Genomic DNA, 20,630 nt, shown 5'->3' with positions numbered 1-20,630 from the left:
CATTTCTCTGTTGTCTTTGTCATCAGTCCAATGACACAAGAATCAGAGGTTTAACAGTGTGTGGCTCCCTCTAGTGGATGTTGTGGAGTATTCTGTTGTCTTTGCTCCAAAGGTTTTTGTACAGAGTTTTGCTGTTTCCTGTCACTGTGGGCCTCACAGCACAGTAGTACACAGCAGAGTCTGTCACTGCAGCAGAGGAGATCTGAAGAGTCATCAGTGTTTTATCTTCACTCACTTTAAAGGTTATTCCAGGAACTGGTTCTGATATTTTCTCTCCTGTTCCAAAATGAGAGATCAGGAACTTTGGTGGTTTTCCTGGATATTGTCGATACCAGTAGAAATAATCATTTCCATTTGCTTCTCTGGATAATCTATAGGACAGAGTAACTGTGCTGCCTTCTACACTGAACACTTCTTTGTTGGTTGGAGTGAGATCTTCACAGCTGACACCTAAAGGAACAGAAACATATTTGATACTTTTATAAATCATCACAATTCAAATGTATTTCTTTAAACACACAGATTGTAACGTACCTGTTAGAATGGTGAGAATCAGTAAAGAAAGTGCATAATAGTCCAAAGACAACATGTTGAATGAAGGTAAAGTTTATGGTTTGTGTGCTGAACTCTGTTGAATGTGGAGGTTTCTCTCTCTTCTAGTTCAGTAACAGCTCAGCTCCTCCCTGAATCTCTCCTCCTCCTCTCTGATCTGGGTTTGAACTTCTCTCACTTCCTCCTCTTTACACACTAGTAGCAGCATTTTCACTTTCAGGTGGGAGCTCATATTTCAGCTCTGTGCTGCTTCAGTCCACAGATGATTCATGCTGTAAATACTTTGTCTACACTTTTTTTATACATATCCTACATCTCTGCTGGTTTAAAAACTCATTTGTTAAATGTTCAGTTTCTATGCCATATGTTAAAACAAGATCTAGAGTGTGATTAAAGTGGTGGGTGGGTTCTTTTACATTTTGAGAGAAGCCAATTGAGTCTAATAACAGATTAAATGCCATGTTGAGGCTGTCATTTTTAGCATCTACATGGATGTTAAAATCACCCACAATAATTATTTTATCTGAGCTGAGCACTAAATCCGATAAAAAGTCTGAGAAATCAGAGAGAAACTCTGTGTAAGGCCCAGGTGGACGATAGATGATAATAAATAAAACTGTTTTTTGAGTTTTACAGCTGTCTGTTTCCGCTGGGGGTCAGGAAAGCCACTCCACTCTCAACTGCAAACTCAAACACCATCTCAACCAGCCATGGCTGCCATGCCGCCACTAGCTGAACTGGCAACCGCCACGCTGCCATCTGGTCTAGCTGCATCTCCACCAGAGGTCAGCACGCTGTCCGGTCCTGCGCCATCTCTGCCAGAGGTCAGAGGTCCCTCCTGTCTCGTCTGGTCCTGGAATTCCAGCCAAGCTGCCTGTGAGCCTTCAGGCACGTCCAGGTCCAGCACGGCCTCACATTCACCCACTGAACCACACCAACACTGGCCACTTTTAATCTCAATCAACTGAATTTAGAAATACCTATCTGGCTAACATAATTTTAAAGTTTCTTTATTCCCAAATTGTTATTGAAAATGTAGAAGTTAAATATTGGTGATTGTTGACCATTCCATGAATCCAGATCAATACTTCTGGACACAAATATACTTACATACCTTCAAAAGTACTAAAAGCCCCATCTTACGACTCTATAATACAAAAACTCTCCACAGACGACACTATACAGGACAAATGGTTCTTGTAGACTCAAACATGCACCCACTGCAAAGGCAATACCATTGAGAACTATATCCATGCTTTTTGTTCTTGTATGCCTGTCCAGAGCTTCTGGCAGAGGATATGTGAAGATCTTGTTAGGATGCCTGGGTCGTTGACCCAGGGTTTTTGGGTTTATTATATTATTTATAATTTCTAGTCTTTGGGTTTTTGTTAGAGTCATGTCTTATGGTTTGTCTCTGTGTAATCCTTAGTTGCTGTCTCCCCTGTCCGCTATATCCCCGTGTCCAGTCAGTGTCTGTGTCTGCCCTGGTCCCACGTCTCTGTTCCCTCTGTAGTGCCTGCATGTGTGTCTGTGTCTGTAAGTTCAGTCTGTGTTATGTGTTTCCTGTTTTACTTTGAAGGTCTCTGTCTTATCTCAACGTGTTCAGTTTACGCTTCCTTGTCTCGTCAGTTCTGATTTGCCCCAGCTGTGTTTCCCTCCTGTTGTCCATTCCCTGATTGCTCCCTCTATGTATTTAAGCCCTGTGTTTCAGTTTGTCATTGTTGTGATCTACCATTTATTATGCTGTGTGTTTTGTCTGCTTGCCTGAGTTTATGTTTGAAGTCTTAGTTTTGTTACCTTTTTTGAGTTCACCTTTTTGCCTCCGAGCGTCTGCACTATGGGTCCACCATTCCTGCCTGCACACAGCCTACACCTAACAGATCTATCCAAATGGTTTAGTTGCTGTATCCCAACCTCACCCAAACTGTGTTCAGTTCAATTCAATTTTTTTATACAGCACATTGTAAGTGAAGCGAGATCAATCAACTGCAGACCAGACAACAAACGACGGAGGCACCAGACGAATGCAATCAAACGATGAGTTTATTAACACAGGAGAGGAAACATCAGCATATGCCTTCCTCTGACAAAAATTCATCAAATGCTGGTTTTATAGCATAGAAAATTAACGCCCACACATACACGTCAATACAAGTCAAAAATACATTGTTGGCAGACATGAGCGCATCTCGTACATCTTAATAACTATAAACAGTCATATAACTTCTCTTTTCTATAACACCTGCCTTTTAAGGTAATAAACTTCAAGCTTCGGGATCGTTAAAAGCTAATAATTGACCCTCGTCATCAATCACTAAGTAGACTGAATTGGCGCAGGTCTCAAAAAGAAGCAGAAGACACTTGGGCCTTCGCTCAGGCCTGCTACTAAATTAATATGTGTATTGTAAGCATGCATGCAATTAACCTGCTATGTTCTCATCTTCCCTCAACATGTATCACCTGGACACTCTCACCAGTGAAGCTTAAAACCCTCTTGGATGGAACATCAACTCTAAACAAGCACAGTTATGCAATGTGTATAGAATGAACTCAACCTGTGAATAGAATGAATGTGATGACAAACATATTCAATGCATTATGAACCCCATAAGAAATATTACTGATAAAATAATACTGTAGAACATGTTATTGATGCATTTATCATAAGACAGATTATATGGTAACAATAAAAGAATCTCTGAACCCCAACATAAGGTAGGCCCTACAATAATAGAGCACCTGTTTCAAGTAAATACATGAAATATAGTTCTTACTGCCTAAAGCATAACAAAGAAAACATTTTTTATTGTTTTCATTTATGTATTACTCAATAAAAAAATGTACTTCTATCAGTTTCGATGTCTATATCCTCAAAAGAACAACAACAACTGGATGAATTTATTTGTTGCTGGTTCCCACTGATCATTTCCATGAGTTGTGGATGGTTGGCTCTGGCCGTGTCTCCCTGTGTGCTTTGCAGGTTCTGTTACAATATCAGATTAAATGAAAGGAAGAGGTCATGTGTCAATAACAGGGCTGCTTTCTCATATTGATGTCTGACAAATTTCAACAGTTTTGGCATGTTCCAGATCAACACTAGTAAAACCAAGGAGCTGGTGGTAGACTTCCGCAGGCACAAACATCCTCGACTGCAACCACTAAACATTCAAGGTTGGGACATTGAGGCTGTGGACAGCTACAGGAACCTTGATATTCATCTGAACAATAAACTGGACTGGACTCATAATCAATGTTTCCTCTAATGTTTCATGTGTCTGAGCGAACACACAAACTCCCTGAGCGTCCCTTGGACCACTGTGAGCAACAGCAGACGTGTGCACTGTGGTCACGCCAGCATCGAATCCATCCAAGTTACATGTTTATTAAAATAATCAGATTACAGCATTTACATTTATGTTAGACTACTTTTAATTAACTGCTTCAGCCCACTTACAATGAAAATGTAAAAAGAGTCTTCTTCATGACCTGTGTAGTATGTTAACACTATTGGAAGGAAAAATAACTTGAACTCCAATTTTCAATTCAATTCAATTTTATTTATATAGCGCCAAATCACAACAAAAGTCGCCTCAAGGTGCTTTGTATTGTACAGTAGATAGCACAATAATAAATACAGAGAAAACCCAACAATCATATGACCCCTATGAGCAAGCACTTTGGCGACAGTGGGAAGGAAAACTCCCTTTTAACAGGAAGAAACCTCCGGCAGAACCAGGCTCAGGGAGGGCGGCCATCTGCTGCGACCGGTTGGGGTGAAAGAAGGAAAACAGGATGAAAGACATGCTGTGGAAGAGAGACAGAGATTAATAACAGATATGATTCGATGCAGAGAGGTCTGTTAGCACATAGTGAGTGAGAAAGGTGACTGGAAGGGAAAACTCAATGCATCATGGGAATCCCGGCAGCCTCACGTCTATTGCAGCATAACTAAGGGAGGATTCAGGGTCACCTGGTCCAGCCCTAACTATATGCTTTAGCAAAAAGGAAAGTTTGAAGCCTAATCTTGAAAGTAGAGATAGTGTCTGTCTCCCGAATCCAAACTGGAAGTTGGTTCCACAGAAGAGGGGCCTGAAAACTGAAGGCTCTGCCTCCCATTCTACTTTTAAATACTCTAGGAACAACAAGTAGGCCTGCAGTGCAAGAGCGAAGTGCTCTAATAGGGTGATATGGTACTACAAGGTCATTAAGATAAGATGGGGCCTGATTATTTAAGACCTTGTATGTGAGGAGCAGGATTTTGAATTCAATTCTGGATTTAACAGGAAGCCAATGAAGGGAAGCCAAAACAGGAGAAATCTGCTCTCTCTTTCTAGTCCCTGTCAGTACTCTTGCTGCAGCATTTTGGATTAGCTGAAGGCTTTTCAGCGAGTTTTAGGACATCCTGATAATAAAGAATTACAGTAGTCCAGCCTGGAAGTAATAAATGCATGAACTAGTTTTTCAGCATCACTCTGAGACAGGATATTTCTAATTTTAGAGATGTTGCGCAAATGGAAGAAAGCAGTCTTACATATTTGTTTAATATGTGCGTTGAAGGACATGTCCTGGTCAAAATGACTCAAGGTTTCTCACAGTGTTACTGGAGGCCAAGGTAATGCCATCCAGAGTAAGAATCTGCTTAGATACCATATTTCTAAGATTTTCAGGGCCGAGTACAATAACCTCAGTTTTATCTGAATTAAGAAGCAGAAAGTTAGCGGCCATCCAGGTCTTTATGTCTTTAAGACATTCCTGCAGTTTAACTAATTGGTGTGTGTTACCTGGCTTCATGGATAGATAGAGCTGCGTGTCATCTGCATAGCAGTGAAAATTTATGCTATGTCTTCTAATGATGCTGCCTAAGGGAAGCATGTATAATGTAAACAGAATTGGTCCTAGCACTGAACCCTGTGGAACACCATAATTGACCTTAGTGTCTGAAGAGGACTCTCCATTTACATGTACAAATTGGAGTCTGTTAGATAGATATGATACAAACCACTGCAGTGCAGTACCTGTAATACCTACAGCATGTTCTAATCGCTCTAATAGGATATTATGGTCAACAGTATCAAACGCAGCACTGAGGTCTAGCAGGACAAGCACAGAGATGAGTCCACTGTCAGAGGCCATAAGAAGATCATTTGTAACCTTCACTAAAGCTGTTTCTGTGCTGTGATGAGCTCTGAAACCTGACTGAAACGCTTCAAATAAGCCATTCCTCTGCAGATGATCAGTTAGCTGTTTGACAACTACTCTTTCAAGGATTTTTGATATGAAAGGAAGGTTGGAGATTGGCCTATAATTAGCTAAGACAGCTGGGTCTAGAGATGGCTTTTTGAGTAAAGGTTTAACTACAGCCAGCTTGAAGGCCTGTGGTACATAGCCGATTATTAGAGATAGGTTGATCATATTTAAGATTGATGAATTAATTAATGGCAGGACTTCTTTGAGCAGTTTTGTAGGAATGGGGTCTAAAAGACACGTTGATGGTTTGGAGGAAGTAATTATTGAAGTTAACTCAGAAAGATCAATTGGAGAAAAAGAGTCTAACTTAACATCGATGGTACTAAAAGTAGCTGTAGATAATATTACATCTGTGGGATGATTATTGGTAATTTTTTCTCTAATGATAAAAATTTTATTTGTGAAGAAGTTCATGAAGTCATTACTAGTTAACGTTAAAGGGATGGTTGGCTCAGTAGAGCTCTGACTGTTTGTCAGCCTGGCTACAGTGCTGAAGAGAAACCTGGGGTTGTTCTTATTTTCTTCAATCAGTGACGAATAGTAAGATGTTCTGGCTTTGCGGAGGGCTTTCTTATAAAGCAGCAAACTATTTCTCCAGGCTAAATGATGATCCTCTAAATTTGTGACACGCCATTTCCTCTCCAGCTTACGAGTTATCTGCTTTAGGCTACGTGTTTGAGAATTATACCACGGAGTCAGGGACTTTGGATTTGAGGCCTTAGTTTTCACAGGAGCTACAGTATCCAGAGTCGTACGTAGTGAGGAGGTAAAATTATTAACAAGATAATCGACCTCTGTTGGAGTAGCGTTCAGATAGCTGCTCTGCTCTATGTTGGTACAGGGCATTGAAGATGATAACAGTGGGTGGATTATATTCTTAAACTTAGTTACAGCACTTTCAGAAAGACATCTACTTTGATAAAGTCTACTCTCCAATTTTGAAAACACAACTTTCTTTTATATATATATATATATATCAGGGGTCGGCAACCCTAGGCACGCGTGCCACAGTTGGCACGCGAAGGGTTAACTGATGGCACGACCATACCTGGACTGGCCATCGGGCATACCAGGCATTTGCTTGGTGGGCCGATGATTATTTTTTTTTGTAACGGTATAAACAATGGAAGGTGGTGGATTGGCCAGACGCTGGTCGGTGTGTAAAAATAACTCAGTTGTTTGGTGGTGGCTATGGTGGAGCTTCCACAGATTCAGTAACAAGTGGTGGAGGCCAGCGGGTGGATGAGGGAAGGGGAGGCAGGAGGAGCAGAGACCCGAGGCGGCCGCCGGTCTGAGTGTCAGGTGAACTAAACTTCAGGTAAGAAGTTATGACCTGCAGTCTATCTGGGTCAGATATAAACCAAGTTTAGGTGGAGTTTATTTTCGGTATGCTGACTTTTTACAGTCAGTTACAATAACTCGTACTGCGTACTAGCTAGCATGACGGAGTTTCTACACAGCTGGGTGGGTGCTGTGATGTTATTGATAGTGAACTTTATTTTATTCACAAGGTTAGTTAGTAGAGGTTCCAACCATCCCGTAAAAAACAGAATCGTCCTGCATTCAGAGAAAATATTACGCGTTTCGTATTGAGCTGAAAAGAAACACAGTTTGTCCCGGACTTCAGCTACAATGAAAAAGACACAAAGCTGGAGTTATTCTGTCTTTACGCTGCAGCTGTTTCTTCTTCTCTCATTCTCCCCCCTCCCTCTCCTGTTTCTACTTCAATCATGAAACTGATCAATGATCAGCTGATCAGCTTTTCTCTCTTGTTTGTTTATCGCCCACTTTGCGCCAGAAAGAGGAAACTGCCGGATGTCGCACTAAACAACAGCAGCACGTTTAAGCTTGATCAGCTGTTGTTAGAATTTATTTAATATTACTTTCTAGTATCAGCTGATGTTTGCTGGAGCCACAGCTGTAAAGCTGCTGGTCATGATATCGGTTTGGTTATCTGGTGAGAGGGAAACATGCAGATGAAACCAGGAGATGTCCTTACTGAATCATCAGAGCTGAACAGGTGATGGAGAAACAGGTTTACCTTTTAGGTGACATGGATGAGTTGAAGGGAAGTTATGAACTGTTTCTGAGAGACAAATAACACCAGGATCCTTTTCTATGTAGCTGACAGCTGGTAACTGTGCAGGGGCGGGTCTAGCAAAGTGTTGCCAGGGGGCCAGGTAGGGCATTAACAGGGAAAGGGGGGCACAAAGAAATACTTTCTTATTTTCATTTAAAATGTCTGGCTGTTATTAAATAATTATCTGAAGCTCACAACCAAAGTTTTCATCTGATGTAAAATGTATAGAAATCATACATATACCAACAAGACTATACATCACTGTCACAACAGTGTTTGTTTTCATTCAAAGGCTTTATGGCTTTAATACCTGGTGGGCCGGTCTGTAGTCAAAATGCCCGGGCTGATTTTTTGTCCCAGTTCAGCCCTGGGCACGACACGCAGTGAGTTAATCTGAGAAGGTGCAGTAAAAAATAAATGGCCGCGCCAGCGGTGCACATCGCAAATTAGCTCACATAGACACATTAGTTGTGCCTCTTCTTAATGACGGTATCTTAGCTAACAACCCCGACTACCAGATTCAACTTGTAATTGGCCAAAAATAACTTAGCCTACTGGTCAGAGGGACGTTGTTAGCTTTCCACATTCCGACACTTCAAAAGCTTCAGGAGCTTTCTGCTCAGCACAGCATCAACACCACGGAGATACACGGATACATCTGTCGACTCGAGACAGAATTCACAATGCATATTTGAGACTTTCAGGTATATGGACCAATGTTTTCTTTTCTGATCAAACCAGAAATCTTTAATGAGCAGCTAGATTTGTCTCGCATTAACTGGCTGAGTTAATGCCAGTTAATGCGACATCGAAGCAGCTGGAATCCACAGCTGTGCGTGTTCATGGAGCTGCATTTTCACCTGCTGGACATCACTACCTGACAAGTTTAACTGTCTTCAGAACATTGCAGAGGCCTTATTGACAGTATTTGGCTCTACATATCTGTGTGAGCAGATTTTCTCTCACAGGAAGAGTGACCTCAGGTAGCTGTCTGAATGCTGGACACTCGGAGACCTGTGTCTCTGAGTGGGAGACCAGAGATCACATTAACATGTGTGTCTCTGTATTAACAAACATACCATATTGGCCCAGTTTATTTTTCTTATCATTGTTGTGAGGAGACCATAAATAGCATTTTTATTCTCTGTTGTACAGTTCATTTGCTGTTATGGATAAAAAGTCTTTTTTTGTTTCAAAATAGCTGATAACTATTCGCTGATAGCTGCCAACATCTGCGAACAAATATAATTCTATAAAGTGGTTCTATATAGTGTGTAACTGTTAATATAGAGCGTTATTAAATTTATTGCTAATGCAATCATATGGCACACTGACTTCTGAGTTAATTTTAAACAGCACTCCTCATCAGAAAGGTTGCCGACCCCTGATATATATAAAGCTCTGACTTGTATTATGAGCAGTGTTGGTCAAGTTACTTCAAAAACAGTAATCAGTAACTAATTAAGTAAGTAAGTAAGTAAAGTTTATTTATTAAGCGCTTTTCATAGACAGGTAGTCACAAAGCGCTGCACACAGAGATTAAAATAAACAGTACGATAAATAGCAAAATGCACAATATACACAGTATAGAGTTTAAATGTAAATTAAAAATATAAAAATGTAAAAAGCATTGGTCAGCAGAAAGCTTGTTTAAACAGTAAAGTTTTTAAGTGTTTTTTAAAGGATTCCACAGAGTCAACCAAACGTAGCTGTGGTGGTAAACTGTTCCACAGCCTTGGTGCCACAGACTGAAAGGCTCCGCCCCCTTTCATCTTCAGACGTGTCCGGGGAGCAACCAACAAACTCTGAGTCTGAGAGCGGAGACGGCGAGCAGCAGTGTATTTTGTGAGAAGCTGGCTGCTGCGTTTTGTATAGCTTGGAGGCGAGAAAGAGATGATTTATCCAAGCTGGTAAACAGGGAATTACAATAATCTAAATGCGATGACACAAATGCATGAATGAGTTTTTCCAGTTCAGCTAAGGAGACCATATGTAGCAGTTTAGAAATATTCCTTTAATGAAAGAAACAGGAACGAGACAGAGATTTTACGTGTGAGTCAAGGCCCAAAGAAGAGTCAAATATTACTCCAAGATTTCGAATATTTGGCTTAGCAGAAGAACAGAAAGGGGCAAGAACCTGACTGATTTTGTAACTTTGCACTTTCTGATGTAACAAAACAAATTTCCCATGTGTGTGACTAATAAAGGTTATCTTATCTTATCTTATCTTATCTTATCGTGTATTAGTCATTTAAAATGTAATTTGTGGTCTGAGGGTATTTTTCTTTCTGAACTTTTCTTCTCTTGAGGTACTTCAGATGATTCTTATTATATTTACTGTGTTTTTATTTATAAAAAGGTAAAGAAACAATGTTTTGTTGGTAAATCCATGAAAATGAATGTAGTCTGTATCCTAGTAAACTAGAGAGGTTTAACAGTGTGTGGCTCCCTCTAGTGGATGTTGTGGAGTATTCTGTTGTCTTTGCTCCAAAGGTTTTTGTACAGAGTTTTGCTGTTTCCTGTCACTGTGGGCTGCAGAGCACAGTAGTACACAGCAGAGTCAGACAGCTGAAGCTTCTGGATCTTCAGAGGAGCTGATCTGTTGCTGGAATCCAGTGTGGATGAAAATCTCTCCTTGAACTCAGCTGCTGTGTTTCCATCATCCCTGCTAACACGACTCAGGATGAATTTGGGGCTGTTGTTTCCATCCTGTTTGTACCCGAAGAGAGAAGGAGCTGTTGAGCTGCTGTTATAGAGACAGCCAAGTGTTACTGTGCCTCCTGCAGCAGCAGTCTCTTCTCCTTTTGCTTGCAGCACGTTGTCTTTTTGTGCTCTGCATTCTGTAAAACACCAACAAACAGTATCAGTGTGCTGTTAAAGAATCATGTCAATGTTGGATTGATATCAAAGAAACAGAGTTGTGTTCATACCGAGGCACATAGCAGCCAGCAGCACTGAGATGAACAGAGGCGTCATATCTGCAGTGTAGAGTAACTGTGAGCTACAGCAAGTATAAAGAAGCTGTGATCTCTCTGTTTAGTCTTCATCAACACTAAGTTGGTGGATTAGAAGGAGGAGCCTGATCACAGTGACAGGACTCATTCACAGCCCTGTGTTATTCCCCCTGCTGACAGCTTTACACTCAGCGCGTCTTTCTGCTGCTCTGCTTTCATTGGCAGCAGGAAGTCTACAAAGTGAAAAGTCAGTGGTCCTTAAACACATCATCAGTGTGTGAAGGGCGAGTGTGGCTTGTAGTGTTCAGCACTTTGAGAGTCTGTAAGACAAAACTTTTTAATAGAAACACAGTTAAAACTCTGCTGTAGCTGAAAGTCAAGATCAGATAGGAAGTGAATATTACACTGTGTTATTCCCCCTGCTGACATAATGTCTTGTATTCCTGCAAGACATGAAGAGAATGACCATGAAGGCTGGCTCTGTGGTTGGAGTAAAATACTGGATGAAACTGGTTTATTCTGGACTTCTGTTGTTCTGCCTCCAGCTGAGCTGTGTCTGTCATGAAACCTCACTGACATTTCCTGATAGCAGTTCTTTATGAGAACAAGAGCTTTCTGATGATAAACATGCGTTATATTTAAACTTTATAATCAGTTGCACTAAAACACTGCTTCATTTTGCTGCAATGAATTTAACAAGCTATTTCATTTTATTGTTTTTTATTTACATTTTTATTCACCAAGGCAAAAAAGCATCAAGGTATTGTGCTTTACTCATTATACTGTACTTTACTGAGGAAGAATAATATGAAAAAAAATCTATAAACCTGATTGTCTGTCACTGTTTCTGTGTTTACTTTCTGACTGACATGAAGTTTCTGTGAAATTATTTATTTAAATCTGTGTAATTATCAGTGTAAATAACCTTATTAATATTTACTGTATCGGAAATTGGCTCATAAGTACTTACTATTCAGCTTGGAAACAGTTGATGCTTTTACTTTGAAAAGGTATAGAACCACACGGTGTCGTACATCAGTTTACATAAACTATACAGCAACAGCGCGAGCTTGAATGTGGCGTTCTCAGTGGTTAAGAAACAGGAAACAAATGGCTGTTAAGGTGTCACAAATGGTCCCTTAGCGCCAGGTTGATGAGGGAACAAGGTTGGTATCAAAGTTTTGTTGTGTACATGTGTATTTGTTATTTCACAGAGCATAAAGCTGCTGACTGTAAGTGTAAGGGTTTTCACCCACCAGAGGGCGCTAACGCACCACGATAAGTTTGTCACGCTTAGTCGGCAGTGCAAAGGTTTACAATGTTCACTGTTATATGCTGTGCAAAGTCAAAGACAATTGTATTATAGTGTATTTTATTTCATGGCAGCCAAGGCAAACGTGCAAACTTGGCTGTACCAAAATGACTGGGATGATGATCTTAGTACCCTAGCAGGGGTGTATGGTCTAAGGCAGGGGTGGCCAACTCCGGGCCTCGAGAGCCGGTGTCCTGCAGGTTTTAGATGTGTCCTTGATCCATCACAGCTGATATAATGGCTAAATGACCTCCTCAACATGTCTTGAAGTTCTCCAGAGACCTTGTAATGAACTAATCATTTGATTCAGGTGTGTTGACACAGGGTGAGATCTAAAACCTGCAGGACACCCGCTGTAGAGACCTGGAGTTGGCCACCCCGATCTAAATCGTTCAATGAGGTAACTTGGCGCTTTATTGTTAATAGTTCTAAAGGTGAGCAGCAGGATTTTGAATTGAATAGGGTACTTAACAGGAAGCCAATGCAGGTCAGCAAGGACGGGGTAATGGAGACACACCGTACCAGTAAGGATACGAGCCGCCGCATTCTGAACAATTTGCAGTCTATGGAGAAGAGTAGAGTTCAAACCATATAAAAAATAATGAAAGGGAGTTGCAGTAATCCAACCTAGATGTCACGAAGGCGTGGATGAGCTTTTCCAGGTGCAGGACATAATGTCTGGCTTTGCTAATAAGACGAAATTGGTGGAAGCAGGATTTAACAACAGAAAACACTTGTTTGTCGAATTTAAATAAGCTATCCAAAATCACACCCAGGTCACAAACAATGCCGAAGAGGTAACTGGCAAAGCGACCAAAGGCGTCACGGAGTTGGCCACAAGGGATATTACTGTCGAACATGATGATTTCGGTTTTCCTGTCATTTAAGATAAGTGAGTTACCAGAGAGCCAATCTTTGACCTTACGCATACGCTCACGAAAACGGTGCAAGACATGGCAAGATCATCAGTTAATTCGAAATAGATCTGAATATCATCGGCATAACAATGATGTGCAATCTTCTCAAAGATTGCGCCTGAGGGAAGCATATACAGTGAGAAGAGCAGGGGACCAAGGACAGATCCTTGAGGCACGCTGCAGGAGACAGGTGCAGCAGAGGAAAAATAAAGGCCCAAACTGACTGAGAAAGACCTATTAGAAAGGTATGACTTAAACCAATCTAGGGCGGTGCCTCTAATGCCTACTGTGTGTCCAAGCCTCGCTAATAAGATGTTATGATCTACCATATCAAAGGCCGAGGATAGATCTAGTAGGACCAGGACAGCGAAGCATCCAGAGTCAGCAACCAGGAGGAGATCATCCTGGACTCTGAGCAACGCCGTTTCAGTGCTATGACAGGGTTTGTAAGCAGACTGAAATTTATCATTAATGGCATTCACATCCAAATACGGCTGAAGTTGTGAAAGAACGATCCTCTCCAGTATTTTGGACAGGAATGGTAGCTTAGATCAAGAGCGTAGATTTGGCATGGACGAGGCTAAGCCACCGCCTCTATGGGTAAGCCTCAGGGAGCTAAAAAAGACACAGTGAAGCTCAGAAAGAGGAAAAGACATGGCTGTTCAATAGGTTTGAGATCATCTTTTCAATTGGGGATGCTACAATCATCACAAAGAATGCAGAAAACAGAGAAGTTAACAGTGTGTGGCTCCCTCTAGTGCAGTGGTTCGCGCCCCCCCCTTCGCACAAACACATCCTCCAAACACACACACCCATATTTTGCTCCATTGCGGTTTATTTCACACCTCAAACATTTAGTAAACAATTAAGCAAATACAAGTAATCTGCAATAAATTACAGGTAGTAAGAAAATAAACTACTAACTCTTTTACGCTACGTCCACACCTACACGGGTGATTTTGAAAACTGTTTCGTCCACACGTAAACGGCGTTTGGAATCACCGAAAACGGAGATTTTTTAAAACTCCTTTTTTGCGTTTACGTGTGGACGAGGATTACAGAGTTCGTCACGCAACGTCAAAGGTATGTGCCTCTTTTCCACGTCACGCTGTGCGCCACGTTATTGTTTACAGGAGATGAATTGCAGAATGGCAGATAGAGACAAAATACTGTTAATCTGACTTCAGTTTTTACACGCTTACATAGAGACACGCAGTTACTGTCCCTCTATTTAGAAAGGCAGAGGCGTCATGGTGTGATTATTTTACATGTAGTTGTTTTTTTTCCTGTGTAATAATATTCAACATTGCTGTCAATACATTTTTCCAAAAATGCCTCTCTGTGCAAAATGGGTTTAAAAACATGAACAGCTGTGGGATACTGTTTGTCCGTGATTTGAACCGAGGGAACAAATCGTGGCAGGATCAGCCTGATATTATTTGTATCCCGCTGTAACTTTACTGCATAAAGAGCTAACATGTCCAAAATGTCAGGAGTAGTTAGTTATTACAACAAGTGTTTGTAAACTAAAAATCAAGAATGTGGGATACTGTTTGTCCCCAGCGCTGCTCTCGACGCAGGGAAAACAAATTCTGCAGGGGAGACCTACCTTTGCACTTGTGCAGGTGAAGCCAAAGGGAAGATATGCTTCACCATATTTGGCTTAGAATGAAGTTGGTTTGGAAACATATTCAGCGATGCTTCATCTCCTGCTTTGTGTTTGTGTGGGAGCCCCGTGCCAGCATTGTCCAAGCGTTTTGTTTTTTCCCTTTTCATGCCGCGCCCCCCCTGCAATGGCTCTGCGCCCCCCCTAGGGGGCGGGCCCCACACTTTGGGAAGGTCTGCTCTAGTGGATGTTGTGGAGTATTCTGTTGTCTTTGCTTCAAAGGTTTTTGTACAGAGTTTTGGTGTTTCCTGTCACTGTGGGCCTCACAGCACAGTAGTACACAGCAGAGTCTGTCACTGCAGCAGAGGAGATCTGAAGGTCCAAACGCTTTTTTCCAGACAGTTTTGTGGAGAATCTTGCAGCTGATTTCAGAAACTCTGACGGTCTAGAAATATTCATCCCTGATATGTGGATCAGGAACTCTGGCGGTTTCCCTGGATATTGTTGATACCAGAAGAAATGATCATTGAGATCTGCATCTTGGGAGTAAGTGTAGGACAGAGTAAGAGTGGTTCCTTCTAAAATGGACTCTTCATCCTTGACTGCAGTGAGCTGATCACAGCTGACACCTAAAGGAAGAGATAAATGTTGTTAAAGACGATGTTAAACTGTGAGCGCCTGTTCCAGTGATTTCTAGCAAACAGATCCTTTAAAGACATTTCTTCTTCCTGCTTTAACCGACCTGTTAGTGTGATCAGAAACAAAGGAAACATGAGCCAGTAATGCAGTGACAGCATCTTCCACACACTATCTGTTCTGTATGCTTTAGATATTGAATGTATCTGACAGTGGGAGTCCTTTTCTGCTCTGCTCTGTGACAGTGTTGCTCCTCCTTCAGCCTCTTCCTCCTCTCATATCTCTGCATGTTACAAACACCAAAACCAAACCTCAATACATGTTACAGCTTTCAGCACAAACTCAGAAACCTCCAGTGGATTTAACCTTTGTTTTTAACTCCTTTGAACATCTTCATCACTCACCGACAAATCTTAAGAAACATTAATTTTATATGAAAAGAATTTCACTGAAGAAACCATCCATCCATCCATCCATTCGCTTCCGCTTATCCTTTCCAGGGTCGCGGGGGGCGCTGGAGCCTATCCCAGCTGTCATAGGGCGAGAGGCGGGGTACACCCTGGACAGGTCACCAGTCTGTCGCAGGGTCAACACACAGGGACAGACAACCATTCACACTCACATTCACACCTAGTGACAATTTCGATTATCCAATTAACCTATCCCCACAAACTGCATGTCTTTGGACGGTGGGAGGAAGCCAGAGTACCCGGAGGGAACCCACGCAAACACGGGGAGAACATGCAAACTCCACACAGAAAGACCCCGGCCTGATGGTGGAATTGAACTCAGGACCTTCTTGCTGTGCAGCAACAGTGCTAACCACCGTGCTGCCTCTGAAGAAACCAACACATTTGAATCCATTCGGTTTGTTTCATAATCCTATTATGTTTCCAGGCATTTTATTGTTTCTTGTATTTATAAAACTTCTTTGTGTAATGTTTTTGTAATTTAATTCTGTGAGAACAAACCCAGCATATATCTGATGTGGAACTAACACCTGTGGAAACACCAAATAAAACTAATTTATTTAAGTGTTCAGTGTTATATTTTTTATTGTGTCTGAATGTTCCTACAGTTGGTTTGTGGTTGATGTGGATTTGCTGCTCATGTGAATCCTCCCACAGTGTTTCATTAGCAGCTGTAACCACAGTGACTCTGATAAAACAGGAATTAGCAGAATCCATCTGATATGAAGCTGTGCTTTGAATACCACTTCCCTCCTCTTTGAAGAGTAGTCAGATATCTGTGTTCAGGTTTTTGTACAGCCTCTTCTACACTTTGTATCACTGTGTTTCTAGAGCACAGTAGTAGAGAGCTGTGTCTGCCAGGGTTAGGGCTGTTATGGTCAGATTAGTTGATGTAGGTGATGTTTCTGATTCATATCGATTATCAGGAATATATTCATCACCACTGCTGTCTTTTGCCCCTTTCCAGAGTATAAACTGAGGAGCCTGAAGGTCAGAATGATGTCTGTACCAGTGAAGGCGTACATACTCCTCATCTGTCTCATAGCTACATGTGAGTTTGACAGATTTTCCTTCTGTTTCAGTGACTTCAGTTTGTTGAGGAGTGATTGAGTCTCCAGCTGTGAGTCCTGGAAAAAGAAAGAAGAAAAGTAGTGAAATGCAGTCTGTATATCTGCTTAATGCAGCAGCTTCAACTAAACTTTAATCCCTGTTCTTAAACTCACCTATAATGTGAGATAGAAGCAAAAAGAGGTGCAGCAACATGTCTTTGGAGTTATTAAAGCCAGACAGACAGCACATGAACAATGTTCTTCCACTGCAGCACAATGACCAACAAATAATGTCATTGGATGAGCTCAACCTCAGTAGGCGGGGCCAGTTTAGTAGCTCAGCCAATCAAATAGTTTTGTGCTTCCACAGCAGCTCTGTCTCTGTCTCTGATCTTTACTGCTTCATTTCTCTGTTGTCTTTGTCATCAGTCCAATGACACAAGAATCAGAGGTTTAACAGTGTGTGGCTCCCTCTAGTGGATGTTGTGGAGTATTCTGTTGTCTTTGCTCCAAAGGTTTTTGTACAGAGTTTTGGTGTTTCCTGTCACTGTGGGCCTCACAGCACAGTAGTACACAGCAGAGTCTGTCACTGCAGCAGAGGAGATCTGAAGAGTCATCAGTGTTTTATCGCCACTCACATTAAAAGTTATTCCAGGGACTGGGTCTGAGATTTTCTCCCCTGTCCCTGAGTGAGAGATCAGGAACTCTGGTGGTTTTCCTGGATATTGTCGATACCAGAAGAAATAATCACCATAAACTGCAGCTTGGAAGTATTTATAGGACAGAGTAACTGTGCTGCCTCCTAAACTGGACTCTTCATCTTTGACTGGAGTGAGATCTTCACAGCTGACACCTGAAGAAACAGATAAATGTTAGAATTGTTCCAATAAATAATTGACATGAATGAATCATTTGAATTGAACATAGTTTCCTGTGTAGGTGAGCATACCTGTGAGAGTGAGAAGAATCAGAGGAAACACACAGTGATGTAATGACAGCATGTTGAGGAACATAAAGTTTGTTTTGTGTTGAACTCTGTTGAATGTGGAGGTTTTTCTCTCTTCTATAGTTCAGTAACAGCTCAGCTCCTCCCTGAATCTCTGCTCTCAGTCACTCCTCCTCCTGTGGTTAACACACTTTATAACCAAAGTTGCTAGTTGCTTCATCATCCCAACTAATGCTAGTTGGGATGATGAAGGTTTCAAATGTTTTGAAAACTTTTCCATTATGTGCAACAAAGAAAATGTACTCTTTTAAATAAAAATGATTAAAACATGAAAATCTTACATCATCCATGTGTTCCTTCCAAAGCTGCTCCAGAACTTATTGTTGCTTCTTTTAAAAAGGCCGATGAATTACTAACGACTAACTCTTACTGCCTGCAGTTTTGCAGTGCAGCTTAGACTTTGTAAAAATCTTCCACACTTCACATTTGCTAACAGAAGTTTTGTTCAGTATACCGATGCACATGAAACACTAATAATAAAAGTGTGATGTGAGCAGTGAGCCTCACATGAACGGAACGTTTTGACTTATTTCTCTCAGATTAGTTGTCTAGATTTTTAGAAACGTACAGACACATCACATTAGGCCTACGAGATCATTTCAAATGTCAGTTATTAACTGACATATGTCTGTACGTGGGAGCCTTTGTCAAGGCGGCCTTTTGCCAATGGATTTACAGTGAGACCGAGTATGGTGGAAGCAGGGGGTCTTTATTTTCCCACACATATATAACGCCATGGATAAGTAATGGCAGCTCAAGCAACAAAATCATGATCCTGCCTAATGACCAATGGCAACCTTAAATCATTTCAGCTGTTAAAGGACTAAACCATTATTTACTGTAAATTACTGTGTAAAAACAGTGTCAACGGCCAGCAAACATCAGGTAGAAAAAGAGTTAAATATGTAACTTCTTTTCACTGAGAGAAAGTTTCACCGGTCTGACCCACTTAAGATCACAGTGGGCTGTGTGTGGCCTGTGGTGGTCTAACAGCCCAGCCCGAGTACTCAATCCACTCGCTCATCGTTACAGTCTGACAGGACAACACAACAGCTTCTTTCTTAAAGACGTCTTGATGCACGCGCAAACATTCAGGTAAGTAAATCCCAAAAGGTTGATTCTGTTCATTTGGAGCGTTTCAGTGGAAGAAGAAAGCAGCAGACACCATGAAAGTATCAGTTTTCTTTATTGACAACAATTTCGAATATTTAAATTGAATATAATATATTATTTACTATTATTGTAATTTTCTTACATTTAGGAAGACATTATGATGTAAATACATCAGTTCAATTAGTTGCCATAATTTTCTTTAAATAATGATAATAATTAGGGGTGGTTGATGTGTGAGTTTCCATCAACATCAATGTTATTTCTTATATTTTGCTTCATAAGTGAAATGAATCCAGTCTGTATCCACACAGACTGTCTATAAGATTGGGGAAACCTGCAGTCAGCTGAGACTGAAGAAGTCACTTGGATGAAACGTTTCTCCCACAAAACGCTACGTCCAAATGAACAGAATCAACTTTTAGAGATATCCACACAGAGGTTTAACAGTGTGTGGCTCCCTCTAGTGGATGTTGTGGAGTATTCTGTTGTCTTTGCTCCAAAGGTTTTTGTACAGAGTTTTGGTGTTTCCTGTCACTGTGGGCTGCAGAGCACAGTAGTACACAGCAGAGTCAGACAGCTGAAGCTTCTGGATCTTCAGAGGAACTGACTTTTCTTTTAGCGTAGCCGTAAATCTGCTCCTCTCAGAGTCTTCATGTTCTGTTGATCCGGAGAAGCGTCGTAGTATAAACTCTGGAAAACTTCCTACTTTTTGTTTGTACCAGAACAATCTGGGGAAATTGTCTGTTGTTTCAAATCTACATCCAAGTGTAACTGTGTCTCCTTCAGCAGCAATGACATCTCCTTGTTCCTGGATCACTTTGTCTTCTCCTTTACACTCTGAGGAAGAACAGAACATGCAGAGGAAGAGATGGATCAATAAACATGATTGAAGTTATTGAAAAGTTCCACAGTGTAAAATGATTAAATCTCCTCTTTCTGTCCTTGTTGTGAATCGTGTGCAGAGGAAACATGTTGATGTTTGTATCTTACCAAAGAAAAGAGCAGCAAGAATAATCCACAGCCAATGTTCCATCTGTACAACAAGGTTTCAATCAACAGGAGAAACTAGCTGATGTTCAACATTCAGTCTGAGAATTGTTCTCTTCACAGCAGCACTTATTATTGACACAATGGTTGAACACAGTGCAGAAGGAGAGCACCGCCTACTGGATGATGTCGCCCTCTGTCTCCTCTTTGAGCTGGATGTTCACTTCTCTCACTTCCTCTTCCTCCTGGTTCACAGACTGTTAGCAGCATTTGAATCACTGTGAGGATGGAGCACTTTGCACTGTGTGCAAGCACAACGACCCAAATGTTCTCCATCACTGAGGTCCCACGAGAAGAGCAATGAAAGAAAATATAAATGGTGGAAACGTTGGAAAAGCTTTGGGCGGAGGAAAAAGATGAAGGACGGTGTTACAGGACTCAGAGGAAAGCAGGAGAGAGAGGACATATCAGCACTTTGATTTGGATGCTCGGGTTTAAACAGCACATGGTTCATAACAGGAAACAGGACACAAGGAAATGTGACAGCTGTGAGGAAACCAAACGTTTTCTTACACCAGGCTGTCAGAAACATGAGGCTGAGAGCTGCAGACTGATCCCAAACCTCATTAAAGTCACTGACAGCGAAACTTTCAGGTCATGTTAAAGTAACAGAATCAGTTCTTTTTTTTCTCAGTGACGCG

The 20,630-nt window shown here is 41.3% G+C and overlaps 2 gene segments (V, D, J or C); both read right to left on the bottom strand.

The window, feature by feature from the left end:
• Nucleotides 1–10,414: 10,414 nt before the first annotated feature.
• On the bottom strand, nt 10,415–11,008 carry LOC120434323 (the record flags this gene model as incomplete). The annotated part of the segment is given in 2 exon segments: nt 10,415–10,719; nt 10,810–11,008. Coding segments are annotated over 2 exon segments (351 nt in total), but the record flags the coding sequence as incomplete, so codon positions are not given.
• An 8,387-nt stretch (nt 11,009–19,395) lies between these two features.
• LOC120434321 lies at nt 19,396–20,224 on the bottom strand. The segment is given in 2 exon segments: nt 19,396–19,779; nt 19,933–20,224. Coding segments are annotated over 2 exon segments (420 nt in total).
• Nucleotides 20,225–20,630: the final 406 nt, after the last annotated feature.

This window comes from Oreochromis aureus, linkage group 18 (assembly GCF_013358895.1).
Source record: "Oreochromis aureus strain Israel breed Guangdong linkage group 18, ZZ_aureus, whole genome shotgun sequence".
Classification (NCBI taxonomy): Eukaryota; Metazoa; Chordata; class Actinopteri; order Cichliformes; family Cichlidae; genus Oreochromis; species Oreochromis aureus.
Note: the sequence above shows the minus strand (reverse complement) of the source record. Positions and strands in the feature narration are given on the sequence as shown.